General features: G+C 39.1%; 1 protein-coding gene across 3 annotated transcripts in view; it reads left to right on the forward strand.

The window, feature by feature from the left end:
• man1a2 (mannosidase, alpha, class 1A, member 2) overlaps window positions 1-24,370 on the forward strand; it is a 203,625-nt gene that overhangs the window by 35,805 nt on the left and 143,450 nt on the right. For all 3 annotated transcript variants that reach the window (XM_088083570.1, XM_088083571.1, XM_042494453.2), the window contains exon 3: window positions 11,855-12,113. In XM_088083570.1, coding sequence (XP_087939696.1) covers window positions 11,855-12,113 — 259 coding nt within the window. The remainder of the gene's footprint in view (window positions 1-11,854; window positions 12,114-24,370) is intronic.

Consider the following 24,370-nt stretch of genomic DNA (forward strand, 5'->3'; position numbering starts at 1 on the left):
AGGGGAGCTGCTCCCACGAGAGCTCTCTGGCTTAGAGATGCTCGACAAGAAGCAAACACTGCGTGCTCACGTGTCAGAGATGGACTGAGGTGACTCTTGGGAAAAAGGAAGAGATTGTCGACTCGAATTGCCCACACACTAGGGCTGGGTGTTGTTAAACTTGTACCAGTACAAATACCAGTACCCTAAAAATGATGCCAATTAGGAATTCAGCATCACCAGAAATTTAGTTGTGAAATTTAATGATTCTTTTCACTTATCCACGGTAAAAAACAAAAACAAATCCCAGTACCCAAATGCACTCCTTTGGGTAAAAAAACATCTCAGTTAAATCTAAATTTTACTCTTAATCCCTGATTATCTGCCTCAAACAACACATACTGGTCGGTGTGTGTTTATGAGATTTTGTGTGTGAGGAACAGAATATTGATACATGTTTATCGTACAGTATGTAAACATATATTTCTTCTCTATTGTTGTTGTTGTTCTATTTGCTTGCCCCTCCTCCACTGTGATTGGATGGCTAGTTTAAAAGTGCTAGAGAAAAGCACAGCATTTTTTCCAAAACTAAAAAAGTTTTAACTCTCGTTGACCAGAAAGCTGCAGAACTGCGAAATAGCTGATCAGCACCTCTTCATGTGGCTGGTGTTTGTGGCACAGCGCAGCACTCACATTGCAAAGAATCAACAAAATAATAATCTTCTTTTTCTTTTTTGACAAGTTGAGGTGGAGCTGTTGCTGCACTTGATGCTGTCTTCCACGTATTTTGGTTGTTCCTCTGTGCTGGTAGACGTTCTTTTCCTTCTTTTGGCATTTAACGTCACACTACAACACTTGTAGTTGTATTTGCTGCCCTGTAAGGTCCAGAAGAATTGCGTTCCCTGTACCTATGGTACCAACTCTGCACAGCACAGCACTCGACCTCACCACACCACAGTCTGTATCCGTAGCTGCTTTGGGCCATCACAGGTCACATTAAATCAAAGAACGTTTGCAGTGATAGGCAGAGATTTTTTTTGTAGATCAGGGTACAAAAAGGATCAAATGCAGGTATTGTTAAGTGAAGAAGTTTCGCCACTACTTAGTGCTGGCATAGTTCAATAGAAAGCTTAATGGTAATTGAGTACCAGTACCCAGCCCTTCAACACACTTTTATCTAAACCCATGTTTTAGGAGGTATGCAATGGTTTTAGTTCCAGATGAATTAAGAAATGTGCTTCTTAACAGATTGATTTGAAAATTGCTGTTTTTTTCCCCAGATTGTATTTAAATGTTTTTAAAGTATTGAATGTGGCAGTCCTCAGCAGTTCAATCCTCATACTGCTGTGTGCAGCAATGATTGGTAGGTAGGCATTTATTATGGACACTTACCATAGCTAATCACTTTGTATAGCTAATCATTGTTTGTAGCGGCACTTTATTAAATGTGCACGTTGTCTTAATAGTCAATCTAAGTCAGTCGTTAATCTAATCTGGACAAGCTTGGCTGGGAATGCACGACGGTGGCCCTGGATGTTTCAGCGGACATTGTCACTCTAGAGGAGTAATTCTGCTTTAAAGAGGGTACCTCCAAGAAAATGTCTTGTTTGTTCAAACATTGGCACGAATTTTTAATCTGATAGCGTCTATACAAAAGTAACCTGGCCTTTTATTTTGTGTTTTTTTTCTGAGCATCTAGGAGCTTTTTGTTCTTCTAGTTTTTTACCTCAGTAATTGATGCAGGTTCATGTTTTTTGTTCATTAGTTATTGTAAAATTGGTCCAAAATTTGATTGAGAATGACATAAAGAAATCTAAAAAGTCTAAAATCTAACTTGCCTTAAGTTTTTTGTTCTGGTTGACAAGAGTTGAAAAATATTAAACTGGAAAGTGTTGCGATTTGATGAAGATGAAATGCCTCCTTTTCTTTGATTTGGGTTTGATTAAAAGCTCAATGGTTTTGGTCCCTCCAAAAAATTCTCTGATGGTATCTTCAGACGCCTTGGGTTCAAACCTCCAACAAAGATCTTCTCAACTGGCTCCTTTTCCATGGCCCTGCCTTTTTTGGGTTCATCAGAAGTGAAAAGAGACTAGTACAGTTCAATCATTTTTTAACCTTCAGCATTATGGATTTGATACATTTGCACCATTTTGCTCCCTCCTAATTTCCATCTGCTCAGAAGTGGACACCAATTAGCTCGCAAAGCACCTCTCAGCATTTTAAAACTATTCCTTCCCATCGCTGGCTTTTATTCATTTATTCTCCTTTCAAGAGAAGATATGGCTGTTGATGTGAACCTTTGCACAAAAAAGACAAAAGAGCTGATGACAGGAATCAGTTGTTGATTTAGCTTGTCAGTAGTTTGTCAAGGAGATGAAACCTGTGTGACAGGCAGGTGGAGCATCGACTTAGATTATTTAGCGAAAGGCCTTAGCTCCTTTACACAAGACTTTGTGATCCTCCAGGAACATTTCATACCATGTGCTTCAATAAGGCTCTTTGTGTTTTGACAGGATAATGAGGTGCAAATATACATGTGGTATCTCTTAATAACTGGCTATTAGCCATATTGACTTTATGAGCTAATTAACTTTATACAAACTGTTTTGTAAGGATGTTATTCTTTTGGCCTCTCACAATGCTACCACAATGAGTTGCCAGTGATAATGACAGTGTAATCAAGCTCTGCGTGATATATTTGAAGCCTGTTATCTTTTATGTCATTGTGAATAAAGAGGAAATCACACCTAAAATGGCTAAATAAATTGTCAGTGAGCAAAATCAATCATGTACAAAAGCTTTTCTCTCTTTCGATAAGACAGTTTCTCTCTGTCCCGTTGTGCGACAAGTTGAAGAGTAAGAAGAAAATATCACCAACAAGGGAACAAGGTGCTGCTGTGCTGAGAAGCTAGAAAGACCTTTAGTGGTAGGATTTATCCATAGCTATAATTTACATTTACAGGATTGTTTGTGTGTCTTGTTTATAAGAGAGACAGTGTACGTCAAGAATTTGGTTTTACATTTTATTTTGATTTCTTACATTCTTCCGTCACATCTCACATTAGATGTAAAGGTCTTAAGATCAGTGCAATGTTATTATTTTCTGACCTTTCTGTGGGTCTTTTGATGTTGCTTCAGCCACCAAGTGGTGCCTGATCGTCAACTCAGCAATACTTGAGAAAGATATAAGACTTTCGTTGGGCAGCAGCCTAAAAGTTGGGAAGTCATGAGTTGAATATTGTATTGTTATTGGAAATGTCAGTCTTTGTTGCATCATTGTTTGACAATAGCAACATGAGCCGCTAAGGTTTACATACCTATCTTATCTCAGAAAATAAGATCTGAAATTAGCATCTGTCACCTGCCAACTGCGGGTAAATTGTTGGCAGTGGTGTGTGAAATTGTCAGGCAATCTGCCAATTTGATCAACAGGGAAAATACACAACAGAAAGACAGGTTCAGTACATTTAGTGAAAGAGTGGATAGAGCCACACTTACAACGACTTCACTAGCTCCTGTATCAATTTCATCTGAAGGGATAGCAACGTGTAGTGAGTGTGTGGTTGAGAGAGAGTGACGATAGATGTGTTAAGTGCTGACAGGTGCTTCCCAACTACGAAGAGCAATAAGCATTTAATTTCAAAATTGCAGCAAAGAATGTTTCTTTTTCCTAAGCTAAATATTCTCTCCATGAATTGAAATTTAGTAGACATTACAGCACAGTCCAGCAGTATATACAGCATAGTATTGCAATATTTTTGCATGGCAATATTGTATTGATACACTGTGCCAAGTATTGATTTTTATATCATATATATTATTAATATTACAAATACATATTTAACTTGTAGTAGCCTTCCAGAATAATAAAATCAATAGCATTTTTAGTCTACTAGAAACACTGCTGCAGTAAAATTTATGAGATGAATTGACTGAAAACTTTGTCTTGTTATATTAAAGAGATGTTAAAAGAATTTTTTGTTTGTGGACATAACTTGCAATTGGAAAAAGGTAATGAATTGCAACATGTTGCTATATATGTTATCACAATACTCTGCTTGTCACAATTGCTATAATATTCTATCGTGACTTGATTATCGTAATTATATTATATCGTGGGGCCTCTGGCGTTTCCCTTTCTAGCATGTAGTATATTCTTATATGCAGGTGTGTGCATTCATGTACATGCATGTGCAGTACACTCCTACCTCAAGCATTGGAATTTAATATTCATGTAAAGTTTTTTTTATGTAAATATATTGAACATTGAGTGACATCATTCTTTACAGTATATAATGTTTTATAAATGATCTGTTATTCCTTGATTTTGTACATTATTTTCAGTAGTGACAGATACAATTTCTGAGGAACTGACAAAAAAAATACTTGCCTGACACAGTGGCAGGCAGTGAAAAAAAATCATTTCAGATCCTGTCAGTATTTTATACTTCTCAACCTTGCTGTAATGGAAACAGAAAAGGATGATGACAAGTATAAACAACTTTAACATCAGTGCTGTGCTTTCTTCACCCTCTGTGTGCTGCTCTGACCTCATTGTTTGCACACATTGCAGCTGCTTTTCAACTTTGATTAATTTATTGCACATAACCAACACATGACGTGATGTTGAATAATGAATAATTCACTTTTTCTCCACACAGTCTGTCTGTTACTCAGGTGAAAATTGATTTGCCTTAAAATTTTCACAGTAACTCTTCCAAAATGTTTACCCCCTGCAGTTCAGGTACCACGACATTCAAACACTGTGCTGTCACTAATAACCCAGCAGTCCTGTTCCCTTGCATAAATGACTCGAATGCTCTCTATGACCTCCTATGTGTGTGTACGTCTCTGTTTGTTGCCATGGTTACTTAGCATCTAGCCTGTGTTTCCACAGCTTAAAAAAAAAACAACAAAAAACCCTCTCTTAGATACCCCACCAGGCAGACGGACAACTGCTGCTTCTCTCCAGTTGCTATGGAAAGCGGTGGATTTTGCTGAGCGGCAGATATCGTGACACCACTGATGAAAAAATTTCAGTGGCAGGAGGCTGATTAAAAAAAGGAAGTGATCACTAAAGGCCTGACATGGCTGAAACAACTAATTAGAGAGGTGGGGCTCTCCTAGCTTTTGGGGGGGGGGGGAGAACATGTAAGTAAGCTCAAGGTGTAGGCGTGGTCACCTGGGTACTCGACAGCAGCGGCCCATGCTTGTCTTTGTCAAGGTAATTGAGTCAGGCAGCTGTTGATGTGCTGTCTTAATTGCATGTTTGACATTACACGAGACTCGAAGGGAATCCTTGGCAATGCTAGAGTGAGTATGTGAGGGCTCGGAGGGAGAGAAAAGAGTGACGTGAGATTAAAGGCAGAGGAGAGGAGAAGGAGAGGCTGCACAGGGAGGGAGAGGATGGCGCTGAAGGCTAATTCATGTTTACGTGGGAATGAATTTTCACCCGATTTGCTGGTGTGTACTGTTTCTGCACATTTGTGTAATTTGTATGACGGTGTTTGTTTTTCTGTGACATCGTGCTGACTCGTTCTGCATACGTGGACATATAAGGAGCTGAATCAGCAGCCATTAGAGATGATAATGTCAGCTCAACCTTTTCATTTTCTTTTGTCATGCTCCCTCACATCTAATAAAAACACAGATATATGTGAACACACATCCAACATTAGCCAGTCATTTAACATCCGCACCAACTAAATATCACATTTAAATGCATGTTGCTGAGGGCACACTCACTCACAGAGGCGCAGAGGAGGCGTGACACCCCCTGGGTGCAGACACACACTCCCGGAGACACACGCATACACATTTGCACACAGAAATCTCATTGCAGACCTCGAAATAGAAGACACAAATATGCGTGCACACACATTCAACAGAGAATTGAAAGATGAATTAGACACACAGGCTCACATTCACACGCAAGCTTTATCACAAGCTGGCACGCACAACACACACATACACACACATGTCCTACATGTTAACATGAAAATCCCCACAAAGTCAATACAGCACATTTGAAACATTCTTACAAGTGCATGCATTCACTGGCATCAGCATATACACGGTAATTGCCGCCTTGGTGTTGCAAAATATGTTTTCTATCAATTAAAGTCAGACACGCTGAGTTGAGATATGAATATTTATGAGTTGTTTCCAGGGCGATGTTGCGTAACTCGGAAGCTGTTTATTTTGGTCTCTGTTGGCCCCACATTCAGCGTCATGATAGAATTATAAAATGGATGCACATTGTGTTGTGTGAGAGATAATTAGTATAAAACGTCTGTCTCTTTCCGTTTGTCTTGCACATTCTTTCCTCCGTCTCATAGGCTTTGTGTCACAGTTTTAGTTCTTAATCTCATCACTTTCTCTCACATTGTGTTTCCTTGCTATTCTTCTACATATCTTTTACACATTGTTCTTTTCACTCTTGCTCAGTGCATAGGGAGGCTGCAGCCCCTATTGAACCTGAAGAAGCGGTAATAGCAAATCGATGGTTGATGCATGCTGATTGTGCATCGTCTTTTCCGGTTCTCTTCGTCTGGTTGCCCAGTCATTGGCCTCAGTAGTGTTCTCTTCTCTCGTTAGACATATTTTTCTCTATTTTTATTTCTTTTCTGAATCTGTTACTCTCATCACTCTTTTTGCAACTGTACTTCTAGTCCTTTTACACTATTATTTTATAATTTCTGCAAAAATCAGACATAGAGTCACTATTAAACACATACACAGTATTACATTTACATGTCACACAGGAATAAGGACACACTCAGCTCTGAAGTGGGGCTGGAAAAACTGACATTGCAATATTTAGTTTTCTGCACTATGTATTACGATATGAATCACTGCATGAATTTTTATCAGATGACTTAAGAAGCAATATTTGGAAATAATTAATCATTAAAATAAGGGGGCTCCCTTACGTTGCTTTTCTCCTATTCTTCGCTTATTTTCAGAGTTGACTGCTAACGGGGAATGCTTTGGTTGTAGATGAACGTTAGTGTTGAAATTTCCTTTTCAGCCTTATGGCTCCGAACTGTAGCCAGGAGACTTCTGATTTCTTCAGATTAACTCAGTTAGATTAAGCCTGGTTTGTAGCTGGTAACTTACAGTCACTCTGTATTAAAAAGTCGTCAGACATCATGGTAATGTTGTATTTAACAGGTGCTTTATTTCTTCTGTGCAGCGAACACAAAAATGCTCTTTTTTAAAGTCATTATATTGGAACCTCATTCTATCTAGACACTTTCTGCTGACTAGCTTCAGAAAAGCATGCGCTTCGCTGTGTTTGCAACACTTACTGTCCCGGTAACATTATTTTTCTATACAATCACTCTCAGAGGAGTCTCACCTCCCATGACAAATGCTGCCAAACTACATTGCATACACTTATAACCTGTCCCTAAAGCGTAAGGCTGGTTTTCTGGAGTCAGAAATGACCATATTTGGATAAGAGGCTGGCACTTTAAGAGCGTGGGGTGGAACTGAGTCAGACTGTAGCAACGACTTGCAGAGCCTGTCGCTCTTGTGTTCCCGCCCTTAATTATGCATAAATTTTGGCCTTAATAAAATATGAACAGGTGAGTTTTATAGGAATTCAGCCCCCGTACAGTTGTCACGGATGTTGAAAATAGGTATAGAGACTTAAAGCGTTTTTATACCAGGCTGTAAACACTTATTTCTTCTGTAAAGTGGGCATTTTAACATGGGGAACTGTTGGGCTTGACTCCTTTGTAGCCATCCTCAAGTGGCCATTCAAAGAACTGCAGTTTTTGGCACTTTTGCATTGGCTTCATTTTTCAGCTTTGATCATTACACTTGGTCGTCTATAATGAGAACTGTGTGAGTTTTCGTTTTGTATCAAGCAGCAAAACCTTGTAGCATGACTTATGTGAGTCAGTTTACCTTACTTGACAGTGCATGTCCTACCCTTGACTATTGTGCATGGACAATATTGCAATGTCAGTGCTGAAACAATATACCGTGCAGCCCTGCTCTGAAGTCCCTTGCAGACTCATATACTCTGTTTGTCATTGGGTTTTATATGAGTGAGGAAGCACTTGGAGGGCACATAGCCAAGTGTTTTTAGCTGAGGTACATGGAGTTTTTTCCCTCACCTGCTCCTGTTTGGTACTTTGGTGGCTCACCATGAACCTTAGTGGGACTAATGAATGAATGCTTGTTTGCCTGCTTAGAGTGGGACAATAGTGCAAGTTTTATTCCAGTTATATTAGTTGTACCAGTAAGATGGAACTGATTTTAGCTTCATCTTTCATCCAAATTACATGCGTAAAGGCCTTTACTTTCAGTTAAAAACTCCCTTCAGAGCCATCTTAAGGTGGCAGGTTTGCTGAATCATGTGCGCCACGTGTGTCTGTTTTTCCCCCAAACACTTCCAAACAATCCTTGTTTTTCATGGTTGCTCCGGTGAAGTTGGCTCAGGTTGCACCATTTGGTCTTATCATACCAGGACTACAATAAAGACATCTGCTCAAATGTAGGCTGTGTTGCACCTCACTCTACTTCTCCGTCCTACGTTTTTTTTATAATCAGAATATTAGACTATGTATGGATATACACGTGTGCCTGTTAAACGCCTGAGCAGATGGGAAAGTACATTGACCCTTAAAATAGTGCTGTACAGGGAAAAAAAAGCTTGGATAAGAATCAACACAGGCAAGAGCAGGATGATAGACATCACATGTATGATTTAAAAGATAACTAACACTCGATAAGCAGTTTGTATAAACTCTGCTTGCTCCACAGACACCACAGTTAGTCTCATGAATAACACAGTATAAATTTACATACACCTGCCTGAGTGTGACACACTTATACACACACACTGAACATCATAGGTGTGATTGTACCTTCAGGGTTTGTTTTTTTTTTGCCACACCACAAAGTTAAGATGTACAATGTATTTCATTCTTTGGTCTACATGCCAGTTGATAAAACAGAAAGATAGAACTGAAAGATATTGCACCCACAAAGCCATCTGTTTTTTGGGCCTTTTTTTAATTAAATTTGACTCTTAACAACCTGCACTGCTCTTCTCTTGGAGAGGATAGAGATTCACATAAGCAGCTATCTCCAAGCATTTCATGGTTACAGTCTGGGTTTAAACACACACAAGCATACACACACACACATGCACTCAGTATTGTTTTCTCTAAAATGTTTATGTGTGGCACTGGAGATTTGCAGCTGAGTCCACATGGATCACAGCAGGTCGTTAGTTCCCCAAACGTTTCCTGTGTTTATCACACGGAGAGTCATTAATAAACACAGAGTCACGTGTTTGCATTCAGATGACACTCCGTTATTTTCAGAAATTCTTTTATCTTTTTTTACGCTGCAACACATTGCAAACTTTCAATGATTGATCCTTGATATTTTACTGTAGAGGTAATTTTGGAACTGATAGAGCAGTTTTACAGTGAAATACTATTTAAGAACAGTTTTATTTGTCATTATATGAACAAGCATACAATGAAATTACAAACTCCCTGTGGTGCACAATACACATTAACAAATAAATAATTTAAAATGGGTCTCTAAGTAAAAACAAAGCACAACAATAGTTTAAAAGGCACAATTATAATACATAATGCAGTATGAAGGGGTTAGTGTGGTAGAGTGATGTGGCTCTGAATCAATCACACATGTTAGTGTGGTGATTGATCCAACTACACAACACTCGGGCAATTTATTAATATGTGAGTTAAACTTGTTTTCCCACATAAAAGTAAAAAAAAAATAAATCCCTCACTGAGAAATTTTGGATCCAGCTTCCACCCTGCTAATGTCGCTGCTTGTGCTATGTTTTGCTTTCTGCTTTCTCAAGCGCTGGCTCAGTGCGATGGAGGTATTGGTGATTGATTGACAGGTGAAAGTGCAGGCGGGATCAAGACGGCTAGCGTTAGTGTCGCAGGAAACTTTGGAGAGATTCAGCCATACATGTTGGAGCCCCATGTGCTCATTATGCATTAAAATTGGCAACAAGACGAGCAGATGCATCAGAGTAGTAATTGTAGGTAGCATCTTTTAATTGTTTATTTGTCAGCTTGTAGACATATTGGCAATGGATAACAGAGCATTAACGCTTGTGCTATTTTGTTATAAGGTTCACATCGGTTGTTTTATCCCAAAAATTGCTCAGTCTATCGTGTGTGCTGTAGAATCACTCACAGTGCTAATGCTAACTCTGCTCTTTGCACTGACAAGTCCGCTCTATGCTGGAGGTTTCATGTGTCTTTGAGGGTGTCAAAGTCTGTTCTGTCGTTGATATGCTTTTCCAGTATTAGAAATTGACTTTGGTATTCGAGACATACATAATCTATTTTGCCGGGCGTACGTTTGAATGTCAGATTTTAGGTGAATGCATAGACATCGCCCTCTTCAGTAGAGGAATGTGAAAACACCTCTCTACAAACTATGCACAGACACAAGTTTGTATCATCAAGGTCATTCATAAGAAAATAAGAAAAACACAGTTTTGAGTGTATTGGGACTTGGAGTAATACAGCAAGACAGTGAAAACTTTAGGGACTGACTCAAGGGAAATTAATCTTATGTTTGTGTCCTTACTCTCTTTTTTCCTTGTTCCATTCACGTCATTTTAATGTTTCATAATTTAATGTGTTGCCTTGTGCAAATACGCAAAAACCATTCAGGTAGATTTAAAACCTAAAGCTGCAGTTTTACAGCTAAGAGTAACATCATAATTTCAAATGTAAATCAGCTTCTCTGACATTGAACAAATGCATACCATATTCAAATTCGTGTCCTTCCACCCACACTGCACCCATCTCCTGAATGTGATTAACACAAAGGGCCCGTACACATAATTGTGATTAGTGAAAGGTACTGCATCTCCCAGGCGAAACACAAAAAGGTTTGTCATCTAATGCCTGTGTCTTCATGTAGCAGACTTGAGCTGATGTATCCCAAAAAGCCGCCTCCTGCCCTACTGTAAGCTCATCAACCTGAAGCACATCGTTTATTATTTGGCTGTGACTGTGTTTGTGGGAATCCATTTTACAACCAAGTGAGATTCAGAAGAAAAAAAAAGAAACTTTATTCCCTCAGTAACAGTGGAGGAACAGTACGGTGTCATCGTCCTCTTGTCACCTTTGCTTCAGCATCCCGCTGCGTTTGTTTTTCATTACTGACCCGCATCCTCATGGGGTAAAGTTGTGTCAACACCCTGGAGCTTGTTATCACCATGTGAAACCAAAGATGATGTTTCTCATTCTGGCACTGCTTGCATTCTCATTGTGTTCTTCGACACCTGTCCTATTTCCGGGAGCCGATGTAATTGCAAGTTGTGGGTTGGAGGGGTTGGTTTCCATTAGAGATTGATGGTTTTATCTTTTCCATAATGATTGGAATTAGAGGTGTGCGAGTTTTAGTCTGTGGTTGTTTATTTCGGAGGATTCTGAACCTGCTTATTTGGTGACCACCTCTTCTAACATCATAACAATGTGTTTTTGTTTTAAATAAAAGTAAATAAAATAAAACCTTATAGACATTCAGGGGAAAAAATGGGCAGAAATGCTATTCCAGAGAGCAAACACATAACTTTTCCTGTTTTCATCTCCAACACTATTGCACATCTATTTCCCAGAGGTTCAGTGTTTGTTCTCTAAGTTCATCTTTAATTAATTCAAAAAAGAAACCCCTCTGAACACCTTTTTCCCCCCAAACGGTTTTGATTTTGTTTGTGTTTGTCAGACTTGGTTAAAATAAAATTGATTGTTCTCCCTGGGAGGACGAGCATTCACTTTGTGGAAGCTACTGGGGATCCAAACAAAGAATAAAGAATAAAAAAACTAACCTCCTGCCTTTTACCTGCCTCCTACAGGGAGGAGGAGGAGAGCCTGCGGGACAAGATTCGGGCAGACCATGAGCGAGCACTGCAGGAGGCAAAGGAGAAGCTGAGAAAGTCACGCGAAGAGCTGCAGGCTGAGATTCAGACAGAGAAGAACAAAGTAGTGGAGGACCTGAAGAAGGATGCGGGGCCTAAACCTTTGCCGCCCGTCCCCATGCCCAAAGTGGTGGGCGTCAGCGATGGTGAGCCGCCAGAGCCTGACGCCAAAGAGAAACGTGACAAGATCAGAGAGGTAAGATCACCTTAGACTTTAAATACTCAGATGTATCTTAAGTAGATTTAATTTGTACTGGGATTTACCTCTGTGGTGTCATTTTTGGCCATGCACATTAGAGCCCATCATGGAATTGCTGCAGATTATTTTACTGCTTCTTACTGATGGGTTACACTGTAGGAACTCATATTAGTGTGAGTGCCGCAAGAGCAATCAACGAAACAGTGTGATAAAAATGCACTTAAATTAAAACTGCAAATTGCAGCTATATCTGGTTATTGATATCTATATATTTTCATTATTGTCAATAAATCTATCCATATCTATCACTCGACTACTATATAATAAGGACCGTCTCCTTTGGCACACTACTAATCTGTATTCTAGACCATATAAATATTTCAAATCCATGGCATTTACATATCGGCATGTAGAGCACAAGATCCAATGAGGAATCTTGAAAGAGAAAGTGCCACTATACTGTATTTCTTAAATTTCATGAGAAAAACAAGTATGATTGTTGGGTTGTGTATTGAGTATATGTATTCCAGAGTGAGACATGCAGGATTTGGGGCATTGGTCCACTTATTAAGTGCCATCAACTCCCCTTTCACATTGAATTCAGTGAGGCCATCGTGCAATAGACTGGGCTGAAAACTTGTAGCTACACGATTGGTTTTCATTGAAATGCAGTGTTGGGTGATGTGATATTTCCCCTAAATAATATTGCTTATTTTTAGGCTATATTACAGTACGTGATGTACATATATTTCGATATTTCAAAATCTCTACTGTAGATTAATATAACACTAAACTACTAAATAAACTACAGTTGCAACAAAGTTAAATAAAGTGCTTTTTATATTTATATATATATATATATATATATATATATATGTAAAATAAATACTGTCTTAATGAATATGAATAAATAAAGCACTGTTACAATAAAGTTGAAGTACTGTTATGATTAAGTTAAATAAAATGTTTTGATAATTGCATAAATCAAAGTGTAACCACTGGTGCTTTTATTCTGAAGCACCGGGCTCGTCTCTAGTTGGAAGTTTTCGATGTTTTTGCTGTGAACTGAAGGCTTTTGGTAGACTGCTGGCTAATTGCGAAAAGTTAAACCATTACAGTGGCGCCATTAAAGGTGAGGATGTGTTCACTTTGAGCAGAAATCAAACTAACAGCTCTCCAGTTAGTAATGTAACGATATTTGCAAGTTGCACTGGTGCTCCATCATTGCAAAATGCGACTAAATGGTTGTGGTCTGGAGCCCTACACATAGAAAAAACACAAACCTCGTCTGCTTACACACTTTTGTCCAAGAGAGAGTGGTCTGGATGGCCGGGGAGTGCTTGTTATTTTTTCATGTTTATTATGATTTTTTTAAATTTATTTTTTGTGTCAGTGAGAGACATAGGAGAAAGCAAGAGAACCGAAATGCCAAATTGAGTCTCATGTCGGTGGCTTAAAAAAATCATGTGATTCATAGAGTGTAATCGATATATTACTCACCCCTGTATCCTGTGTGTGTGTGTGTGTGTGTGTGTGTGTGTGTGTGTGTGTGTGTGTGTGTGTGTGTGTCTGTTTGGGGGCCAGTTTGTGCTTCACTATACTGTACGTCGGAATACATTTCTGTTGCTCGCTGTCTGTCTCGGCGCCAGGTTTTATTGAAGGCAACAGCGAGCCAGACGGACAGTGCCCGTGCAGAATGCAGATGGTACTATCTGGTCTCGCTCTCTATAGACACTAAGCCAACCCCGGCCTATCTTTCTCTCTCTGCTCCTCTCCTTCCTTTCTCTCCCCCCTCTGCAAGTTCTCCTGCATAATTACCTCATATCGCCTCTCTTGAAGCAGCACTTGGAGTCAGAACACTTGCCGTGCATGGGAGTTGGCCCATTCACTCCAAACCCGCCTTTGTCTCTAAATGCCCCTTTTGTTCCCCTCATAATTACCATTCAGAGAGAATGCCATACACTCCCAAATGAGCAAGAAACTAGCAGCTGTATGAGCTACAGCACGGTGCAGCGCACTCCCCTTTTCCTGATTGCCTTGTGGTTCCAGGGAGAAATCATAATCGCGCATTGGCGTACAATTGTGACTACAGACTTTCTTTTTCTTTTTTAAAATCCCGGCTACAGGCAGACATTTGGCCTGCATTTTGATGTTGCAAATTCAAGTCAAGGGAGGAGTATCAGCATCCATCTTCTTGTCATCATTTATGTTTCATGTAAGAGGTAATTCAAGCAGAGGTAGTCTTTGAGCCCGTCTGTTACCACATCACTTTCCTTGGGATTATGCCATCTGTCTGACACTGTTTGACACTGTCTTCCCTGCATCACTTCTTCGAGTTATTTTTGGTTTGGTTACCAATTTGGCCCTCTGCTCAGTTCATCAACGTGAGGGATCAATAACTGCAATCGTTGCTTCTAGTTATAATGATAAGAGGGGGGGTTTAATGATCAATCGTGATTATTTTTACATTTTCTTAGCTGTGAGGGACGTTTAGTGGTTGTGTGGAAGAACATGAAGCTTAATATGAGATGCAGCTCAGCACTGAGTGTCAAGTTTTAGTAGTCATAATAAACATCGTGTTTTTGTTTGGCCCTGTTCAAGCTTTGAAAGTTAAAGGTGTATTGGGACTGCGAAAAATTATTACACAAGTATATGATGGCCATTCCCATGTTTAATTTTTCTCATAAGTTGTTGAAGCAATTTTTGGGCTGATGCCATTGCTGATACAATTTGTTACACAGATTTGATGCTACGTTTAAGCATTCTTCTCAGTCAGCAATAAATTGTCAAAAATCCCTCCAAAATACCACATCAAGACACAATGACTGTGAGATTTGTAACAAAATTTTAACAAAATGTTTTGACATTTGGAAAAGGTAAAAATACTGGAAGATATCAGATTATGATTAATTATGTTGAATTCTTCCTGGAGTTTTCTGAATATTTTCCAATATTTGATTTAGCTGGGATGCAGCTGGTTTGTGGACTGTTGATCAGGCTCAAATAAATCAGAATTATTGGCAAAATAGTGTCTTTTTTTTGGCTTGGTCTGACAGTTATGATAAGTGATAGTAGTTATTAGTCTTAATAACATTATTCAGCCAAGCCTTTGTGACTATATCAGCAGCCTGGTACTCTCAATCTGCACTGGGATTTGTTAATTAAATAGATAACTGCTGGTTATGTTAACTGAGGACAGAAATCAGAAAAATCAGGAATTCAGTAGGGCACTTTTGCTGCTCTATGGACCAGTCATGCCACTCAGGCCCTTTGTTCCTCCAGAAATAGAAAAGAACCTAGTTTTTATGCCTTCCAAATACATATTTCATAGACTTTACAGGAAAAAAAACCTTCCTTTTCCACCACTGCCATCAGCTCACAGCTGTGTGCCCTTTTTCTCTTCTGCTAATTACGCGACCCGAACATTAGCGGCCATTAAACCTTTGTCTGGAGATGGAAAGCGCTTTAGGGCAATAAAAGAAAAGGAATGGAATGAATTTGACTATTAACTGTTCCAGTACTATTCACCTGTCAGATCATGAAGTATTGCTGGCCCAGAGCTGTTGAAATAAGCTGGCTGTTGCAGTTAATGGGCTGTGCTACAAAGGCACAGTTCACTTCCAATAAGGTTTGTTCATCAATAATGTTGGAAAAACACTAGTTAGTCTCGACAATTTCTAGAATCGGTAATGCAGGAATCAAAAAGATGTTAAATGTAATGGTAGAAGTCGATGTTTCGCCCTGGGTATAATTACTTTTCAGTGGAGAATTTGCAACATAATGTCTTTGCTTACGTTCTGTCCTCTCATATGTGTTGGAAACTAGTCAGATCTGTTTTTGTTTTAGGGTAAAGGCTAAACCTCTCAAAATAAGATGCAAGGATGCTTAGTTAGATGGCTTATTGAAAACCCTAAATTGATGCATCCGTAGGGCTGTAAACTTCTGGTTGATGCGGTCTTGTCTGATCAAAATATAATGTGAATTTAAAATGATGTTCTCCAGTAATGTAAATGATTATCTATGTTCTCTTGTTGTCACGATACTAGCATGTCTAACTTCAATACAATACCTTGAAAAATATTGATATTCAATATAATTTTCAGTACCACAGGGATAACAATTAAAATGAGGGCATAGAATTAAAAGGTTTATTTAAAAATAAATATAACAAGGCTATATTATGACAATGATGACTTTTCTTGATGACTTTTCTTGATGACTTAACATTTACAATAAGAAAGAGAATGAGAAAGTGCAGCTGTTCCTGTGTATCGATAATGCGGAGAGGGAGTATTAAAACTGTTTCAGTTATTCAGAATAAATAGGTATCGACAAAATACTAGGCCAGAGTATATGCATAACTACACTGTCAGCGCAACATACACTCCCACACAGCTCCATGTGTGTGAATGCAGGGCTGCAGACAGGAGGACCCCCTTGAGAAACATCCTTAATGACGTATTGAAGGGAAATGATGCCGACTGCCTTCGACTGACAGCTGATCAGTAATTGCAGTGCAAACTTGAAAAGAGGAATCTCTCAGATCTGAGTCTCGTGGCCTACTTTGGCTCGTCGGGAGGCGGTACAATTATTTCGAAGGCTGTAGATTTGATTGCGGAGTTGGCTCGTCAGTCACTCAGCTGTGACTGTTGAATGATGTGCTTACAATTACTGATTTGTGGCTCGCGTTGAAAAGGGTGAGCGCGTCTCCCTACAGAGAGCTATGGAGTGTGGCTGTAAAGCTCAGATAAATCGAATGCCGAAGCAGTCCCCTTTAAGTGCGATCTAAATGGTGCTGCTATCCGGACGTATGGGCCCATAAAGAGACAGCGAAGGTTTCCAATGGAGATGTGGAATATCTGCAGAGATAGGCAGTGAGAATCCCCTCCTCCATCTCTTGTACTTAACTCTCTCTTTTTCTCTAGCATCCTCCCTCATCCTCTCGCTCACTCACGCTCTTCGAAACCTTGACAGCGCTCGGCAGATGGCCTTGTATGTTGATTGCCCACCAGGCCGATACTGCATGCGTGTGTGTGTTTGTAGCACAATTGCCTCCGGGGTAGGGCACAGCTCGGCTTTCATCATTCCCTTAGACTCTCTTTCTAATTCTTCCCCCTCTCCTTCTTTCTCTCTTATCCCGGTATTTAACCCTTTATCTCCCTCTTGCTTGCTTCTTGTCCATCTCTTTCATTTTCTTTCTTACTTTTTCCTTAATATCTCTTTCTTACCCTCCTTACCATGTCTTGCTCTAGCAGCTGTTTCCTCCCCTCTGTCTCCCTTAACCCTTTGAAACCTGAGCAGATTAGCTTGATTTGTTGCAAGTTATAAGTAATAAGAAAATTACCTGAAATTTACCCCAAAAAATAAAAAAATGTTTAAAAATATAAAAGCAAAAATATCTAAATAAATACATGGATAAAAAAATAGATTAAGAATAGTTACAATAATAATTATAAATATAGCTTTCTTGACGTTTTCCATATTTTTTCATTATTCTAAACTTTTTTTTATTAATAATCTCTCTCTCTCTCTTTCTCTCTTTTTTTCTCTCTCTTCTGAAAAAATAATTTTCAGGTCATATTCATGTCACCTTTTCCTGTTTCTTTAATTTGTGGTACATCTCTTACCAAGTTGCTCAATGCCTTTTTAGCCATGTTTCTTTTAATAATTTAATTTAATTTATCCAGTTTGTTGAGGTTTCAGAGGTTAAAAAAAGAGGGATAGAAAAATGTAAAATTTAAAAAAAGCCAAAGTCAAAGCAATCTGTTTAGGGTTAAAGGCTTAAATGTTTGTAAAAGCTGTCCAAATGCAGCACAAGAGGGGTTAAAACAGCATCATTTTGCAGACTCCTTGAGGGAATATCCCTCATCCAGCTGCTCTAACAAGGCTCATAAAATCTTCTTGTTTTTTATCAGGATTGCTATATTGATTTGTGCTGAACAATAAGCAGACGACAGAATGGGCAGGGGCGACAAACAAAAGCTATCTTGAGAATGTAAAGCGGCAGGTGGAGAATGCTACATGCATTCCCCAGCTTTGTTGTGTATGTTTTATGTCCTCTTGAACACGGATTGTGGCTGGACAACATATTATTTGTGAAGCAATCATGTCTAGTTGTGTCAAGCTTGATGGTGTCTTGTCAGCCAGCCTTTCGTAACCTGTGGTAGGGAGATGACATTTGACAACTGATTCCCCTCTGCAGAAGACATTATGTATATCTATACATTATGCATGGTGCTATATGTCAACTGGGCTCCCAGCTGCTTAATGTATTCATGAATACAGGTATTAACCTTCAGGACAGAGGACTGGTATATGTGGTCTATCCTGTGGGTGTGCGTTTTTGCCAATATGGTACAATAGTAGTACTACAGTGTAATGTGCTGGGCATTTTTTGGTATTTAAAGTTGTTTTGTTTTGTTTTGACTGTATTGTTTTTTTTTTGGATGTTACATGTTAATTGTTTGGGCTCCCTCTCAAAAGCTTTAGGTAGCATATTTGGGGTGTCCCATTCACATGTTTTTGTATTGTGTTTTGGTTGTATTTTATTCTTTATCACTATTTCTCTGACATGCCAGTAAAAATGATGATGCTAATAGTTAACAGTGCTAAAGGAGGTTTAGAGGTTAAAATAGAGTCATGTACTCACTGAGAGCACACTGGCGAGAGGCCGTAGGGTGGGTATAATGTCTCCACAGCAACGGGGTTGAGACAGCGTAACCAGTGGTTGTCACTAACTTGGCGGCACCGACAACTCATCAGCGATTATCCTTTCCTTCTTACTGGTGAAGATAACATCTTGGAATAAGACATGACTACTCCGAAGCTGGAATAATTGCAGCTTTCCTCTTTCCTCCCATTCTGCCCCTGCTGTGTGATTGCAGTGTCAATGTTAGAGTGTTACTAAGATAAACCATATCACAAATAACCAAAAGAATTATTGATAGGTTCAGAGCCATAATTTGGGACAACTCCAAGCACAGCTTTTGTGATCAGACATGCTTACGCAGGCGAGAAACTGAGCAAAAGTTATGAAAGAATAAAGAAACACAAGTAGCTGAAAAGTAGAGCACATATTGAGAAATAAGAGAAATAGATATTTTAAATACAGCAAAATAAAGTTTTTTGAAGGCCATTGGCCTGAACTTTTTCAACTTGTTGTGAAATTGATTTCAAGGACTGAACATGTATTTAGCACCTTTCTCAAATTCTAATCTCTATGTTTGAGGAACCTGTGCTTCTTTTAATTTCACATTTTTTCCTGACAAGATTAAAGCATGGAAAACTTGAAAAGCAAGTACACCTGTAACTTCACATTCTTCACAAAATCTCGACTAGTTATGATCATAATTTTTTCCTTTTGCTCCGTGTCAAGGTGTTGTTCAATGTCAGTGTGTAGCCTTCATCTTTTCTTTTTTCAACATCAAATAGACCTCAGCTGTGGTTATTTCTTCAGGTTCTTTGGTACAGAAACATTCATTTCATTTGTTTGCCTTACTCTATTAAACCCTCTCTCCCTCTGCTGTGCCTTTATCCATCCTCTGCTTAAACATATTTTTGCCTTGGAAAATGAATACTGCTGTCTTTCTCATCTCTTGACATTGTATTTTCTTCCTCAGTCTTTCTCAACAAGAATATTATTTACAGCTCGTGTTTAAGTTCTGTCTTTTGATACACCTGGCAGTGTAATGCAATTAAATGCAACAAATCCACAAAACCTGCCTAAAACTGCAGTAAACACTATACCAGCACAGAGTTAAAAATCAGTCAATCAAAATCAATCAATCAGTCTTTGCTGGTGGAACAGTCAGCCGAGATGAAAGACACTGCAACACCTATTTGTGGAGGAATACCACAAATTGATGTGTGGAAAAATGCAGCATTTTTTGTGAGCTATTAACCACACAGACGTCATCATCAACTCAGAATAAGTTCAATAAGTTTGATCACAAACACTGACAAAAAAATGCCAAGAATATTCTAATGAGGTTTCCAAATGAATGTGGTGTCTAAGCAGGACTTGAGCCAGAGCATGTAGGTGTTGCTTTTTATCTGCTTCTATCCTACAGTACATGTGTGCAGTACATGTATAATTATAAACATATTATATAGAATTTTGTACACCCACCCCCGTGCAATACTGTCTTTTTTCTTTAACCCATGGTGAACAATTTGTCGTTTATATCTCCTGAAATGTCTGATAGTGGGACAGAGCCATCCGCCAAGCCTAAGTGCTTAATCGTGTTTAACTGGAGAACTGGTGGTAAATTAAACAGAGGGCATCTCAATCGTTTTAAGTTTAGGAGAGGTGTAATGAGCCTCGCCAATTAGAGTTCAGGTGATGGAGAAAGAGTGACAGTTAAGCTGGCGGGAGACAGGATCACCCAACAGCAGCTCTATGTGCTTGTGAGCTGCTGCCCCAGAAGAACAGCTTTATCTCCAGCTTTATTTCTTTCTTTTTTTTTTTTTTTACCACTAATACAACAAAAAATACCAAACAAAAACAGGGTCATCTTTTCTCCGCCTGGATCAACGAGCAAGATCTCAGAACTGACGGGGAGATACGTTTTCACAGTTTCTCCTTATCTTTTCTGTTTACAAAATGTCTACCTGTGTCTGTATGACTGCATCTGAGTGTGTGTGTATGTGTGTGTATGTGTGTGTATGTGTGTATGTGTGTGTGTGTGTGTGTGTCTGTATTCATGATTGAATAGGAGGGTGTGCCTGACAGCTTTAGTCATGTTAACTGTGCAGCACTGCAAGAGATAAAGAAGAAGCAACCTGCATGCAAGGGCATCATAGATCAAGCTGCATTTTTTTCTTCTTCTATTAAGAGCGAGCAGGCAGGGCAGAAAACATTTTATGCTTTCAATAACTCTGATGTCTGACATTTTGGAATTGGCTACCAGAGAACAAGGTGGAGGGCTGCAGTGTGGGGATGGGTTTCTGCAGGTCCTCAGGGACGCAACAGAAAAGCGGCATGTGTGGAATACTTAAACATTTTATGTAGCTGGAGCTTACGATAAGCAGAGCTATGGGTGGACATGGAGTTTAAAACAAAAATGAAATATATGAAAATTAGGAATAATTTGTCAGTGCTGAAACAGTTTTGCACTTGCATTAAAGAGACAGTTCAACCCAAAATCAAACCTGTGGTGCTATTTATCAATCTAGATTGTTTGGGTCTGAGTTGAGTGTTGGAGATATCAGCCATAGAGATGTCTGTCTTCGTTCCAACATAATGAAAGTTGTTGGCACTCAGCTTGTGGTGTATCACTGAGCAAAAGGAAGCCTGCATCTGCTCTGGATGTTAACATTAATGGGATCCTCCTTGGCTGAGCTGTAATAATAGCTTGCTCTGCTGAGCTAGGTGAGCTAGCAATAGATGCAGACTTTCTTCTGCGTAATGATACAGTTGGTGGATGTAGTTCGGTAGAGAAAAATTGTACACACATTAAACTGCTTTAACAAAGTCTGTGGATTATCTTGAGTAACTGGGTCATGATTTATGGAAATAGACATTGCTGTATTTTTTGGGCACTTGGAGCACCACAAGCAGAGTACTATCTAGTACCATTATATTGAAAAGAAGGCAGACATCTGTACGGATGAAATCTCCAATGATTGGCAACTCACACCAAAACAATCTAGGCTGATAAATAGCACCACAGGTAAGAGCAAATGTGTTTGTGATTTGAGGTAAACTGTCCCTTTAAGAAGTTACAGTTATGTAAAGGAGTTAAATTAAAAGAAGCCAAAATGTATTAAAGCAAAATGTTTATTGCCTGCGTTTTTTCTACTTTTTTGCAAGTTGATTTTTATTCAGCGCTTCTGTTGTATAACATTTTATGTGCACTCATCTGCACAAGGGATCCATGTTGCAAAAAATGTTGTTGTGAAGCAAAAAAGCAGCTGACAGCCAAAGTAATTAAAATGCTTTGAATTGTAAAATGGTATTCTTTACAAGATGTTCCTGGTTACTCTCTCTTAGACCGCCTCATACCATGCTCAGGAAATGCTAGATCAGCTGATGTCATCATAAAATGAATTTAAAAACGACTTCAAATATGCTTGTACTTTTTATCCCCTGCGGCTCTGTTTTGATTGCAGACTTGCTGCTTTCGCCAAAGATTGTGGGATATGTGACATGCTCTGTCTTTGGCAAAAACATGACGTGCGCATGGCTTTTGCTATTTGCATAAATTTAGTAAGAGAGGGGAGACTGCATCTCAGCCTTGTAGCCATCAGGAAAAACCCTTAAAGCAGCAGTGTGGGAGGATTTTGGACATGTTAAGAGGCACATATTAAAATTTCAAAACATGTTGGCCAGGGTGGCTGCCAGGAAGTCCAGCACACTCAAACTGCGACAGCATACCCACGTTCATCATTAATTCTTACCCAAGCTGAGGTGGTAAATTAAGTGTTAAAAGATTCAAAAAGTCACATGAAGGTATATGAAGCAAGTATCGCAGCATTAATCACTGGAAAAAAAGGTCCTCATGTCAGTTAATTTTTTTCCAGTCTCATTATTAGAATGTAATTTTTGCATCATAGCGCCAGCTGTTAGAGTTTAAAGAAGTCACTCTGTGTCTTCTCTTGCATCCTGTTCCCATATTTTTTAATTTATCTGTTTCCAGTTTAGGAGAGGTGTAAAGCTTTTGTGAAAAGTAAACTGCATTTGGTTTCCACAATTTATAAATTCTAATTTCACTACAGTGTACCTATTTTTTGTGGAACTAAATGAAATGTGAAAAGACTAGGGTTGGGTACTGTTTACATCTGAAATTGTACTGGTACCAATTTAGGTTCTGGTACCCAACAGTGCATCTTTTTAGTACTTGTAAATATAAAATTTTTTAAACAGCCTGGAGGGGTGACTCAGTAGACTGAAATGCATTCTGCTCCTCTTTTTCTAATCTTCTGTCTATACTAGGCTATAACTAATATAATGTAGAAAAGACAAAAAGACCAGATGCTGAAACTTTTGTGGTAGATCGGTGCTGCAGCAATAGTTTTGGCTTGCCAGAAAAGTGACAACAGCTAACAAAGTGGCTGACAGATCTCTGTAGTTGGCTTCCCGGCATCCAGATGCTTCCGCCTCCTGAGTGTGTTTGAACCCAGCGGCTCCACAAAGCTCATTTGCAGGCTGTGGAGCTCCACGGCTGGCTTCCAGGCTTCGTGGCATTTCGTGGCACTTCTGCCTCTTATCTTCACCTGGTGTTCTCACCCAGATGTGGTCTCGGGTACTAACATTTGGCATAGATAGATGTAACGTTAATAGGTACTCAGTCGTACAGATGTAATTTGGTCCGTACCTTTAAAAGTACTGAGTTTGGTACCCAGCCTTTTAAAAGACATTAATGCTTACAATTATTAAATAATTTCTTTGTCCCTCCTTTTTGAGCTGGCTGGCTAGTTTGGCGAAGTGAATACAATTTGGACTTTTTTTTTTTTTTACTTAATACCTAAAACAGCATTCAACTTTTTTCTTTTTTTTTTTTTTTTAAATATTGGTTGACTTTTTGCAAATGACATGGAAACACATAGCACAAGTGACCAACGTATAGTGCAGTACAAATTTAGGCAAACATTTCCATTACAATTAGGACAATAGCTAATGTACAAAGAAAAAAAATGTCCACCTTAAATATTAAGATCTTAGAAACATATGTAACATAACATGTAGATCAAACTACTCAAAGCAACACCATGCTCACGAAATTATACCAGATGCACATTAACCCATCAGTTAACCACAGAACAGGGGTGTATGTTTGTTTTTCAACACAGTAAGTACAAATCGATACTGCCACAGCTACTATAGCAGATATACAGCATTAAGGTTACTCAACAGGGTCATTGTCATGAAAAAACACACAAAAAGAAAACAAACATGTTTTTGAACCAGAAACTGATATTATGATGGGGGTAGTGAATTGTAATTTGTTTGTAGGTGCCACACTTCATTACTTTTACCGTATTGTTAGCCATTATCTGTCTGAACTCTTGGCTCTGGCGCCATGAAAAAACAGCCTATCTAGACTCTTTTACTGTCTCTATTTCACAGGGAATTTATTGCCACCCTCTGCCTAAGTGCCATGAATGTATTTACTGCAGCTAGCAATTCAGATGTCACAATCTCGCCACCCTTGTGCATCTTCTGAAAGGCCTTCCGTTAAGCCAGATAGGAAGCCTCCATGGGGTGAGTTGGAAGGAGATGAGAAAGACGAGGGCGGGCGGACGGGTGCTTTAAA

Source organism: Plectropomus leopardus, chromosome 10 (genome assembly GCF_026936395.1).
Source record: "Plectropomus leopardus strain MGB_pleo_1.0 chromosome 10, ASM2693639v1, whole genome shotgun sequence".
NCBI classification, from domain to species: domain Eukaryota; kingdom Metazoa; phylum Chordata; class Actinopteri; order Perciformes; family Serranidae; genus Plectropomus; species Plectropomus leopardus.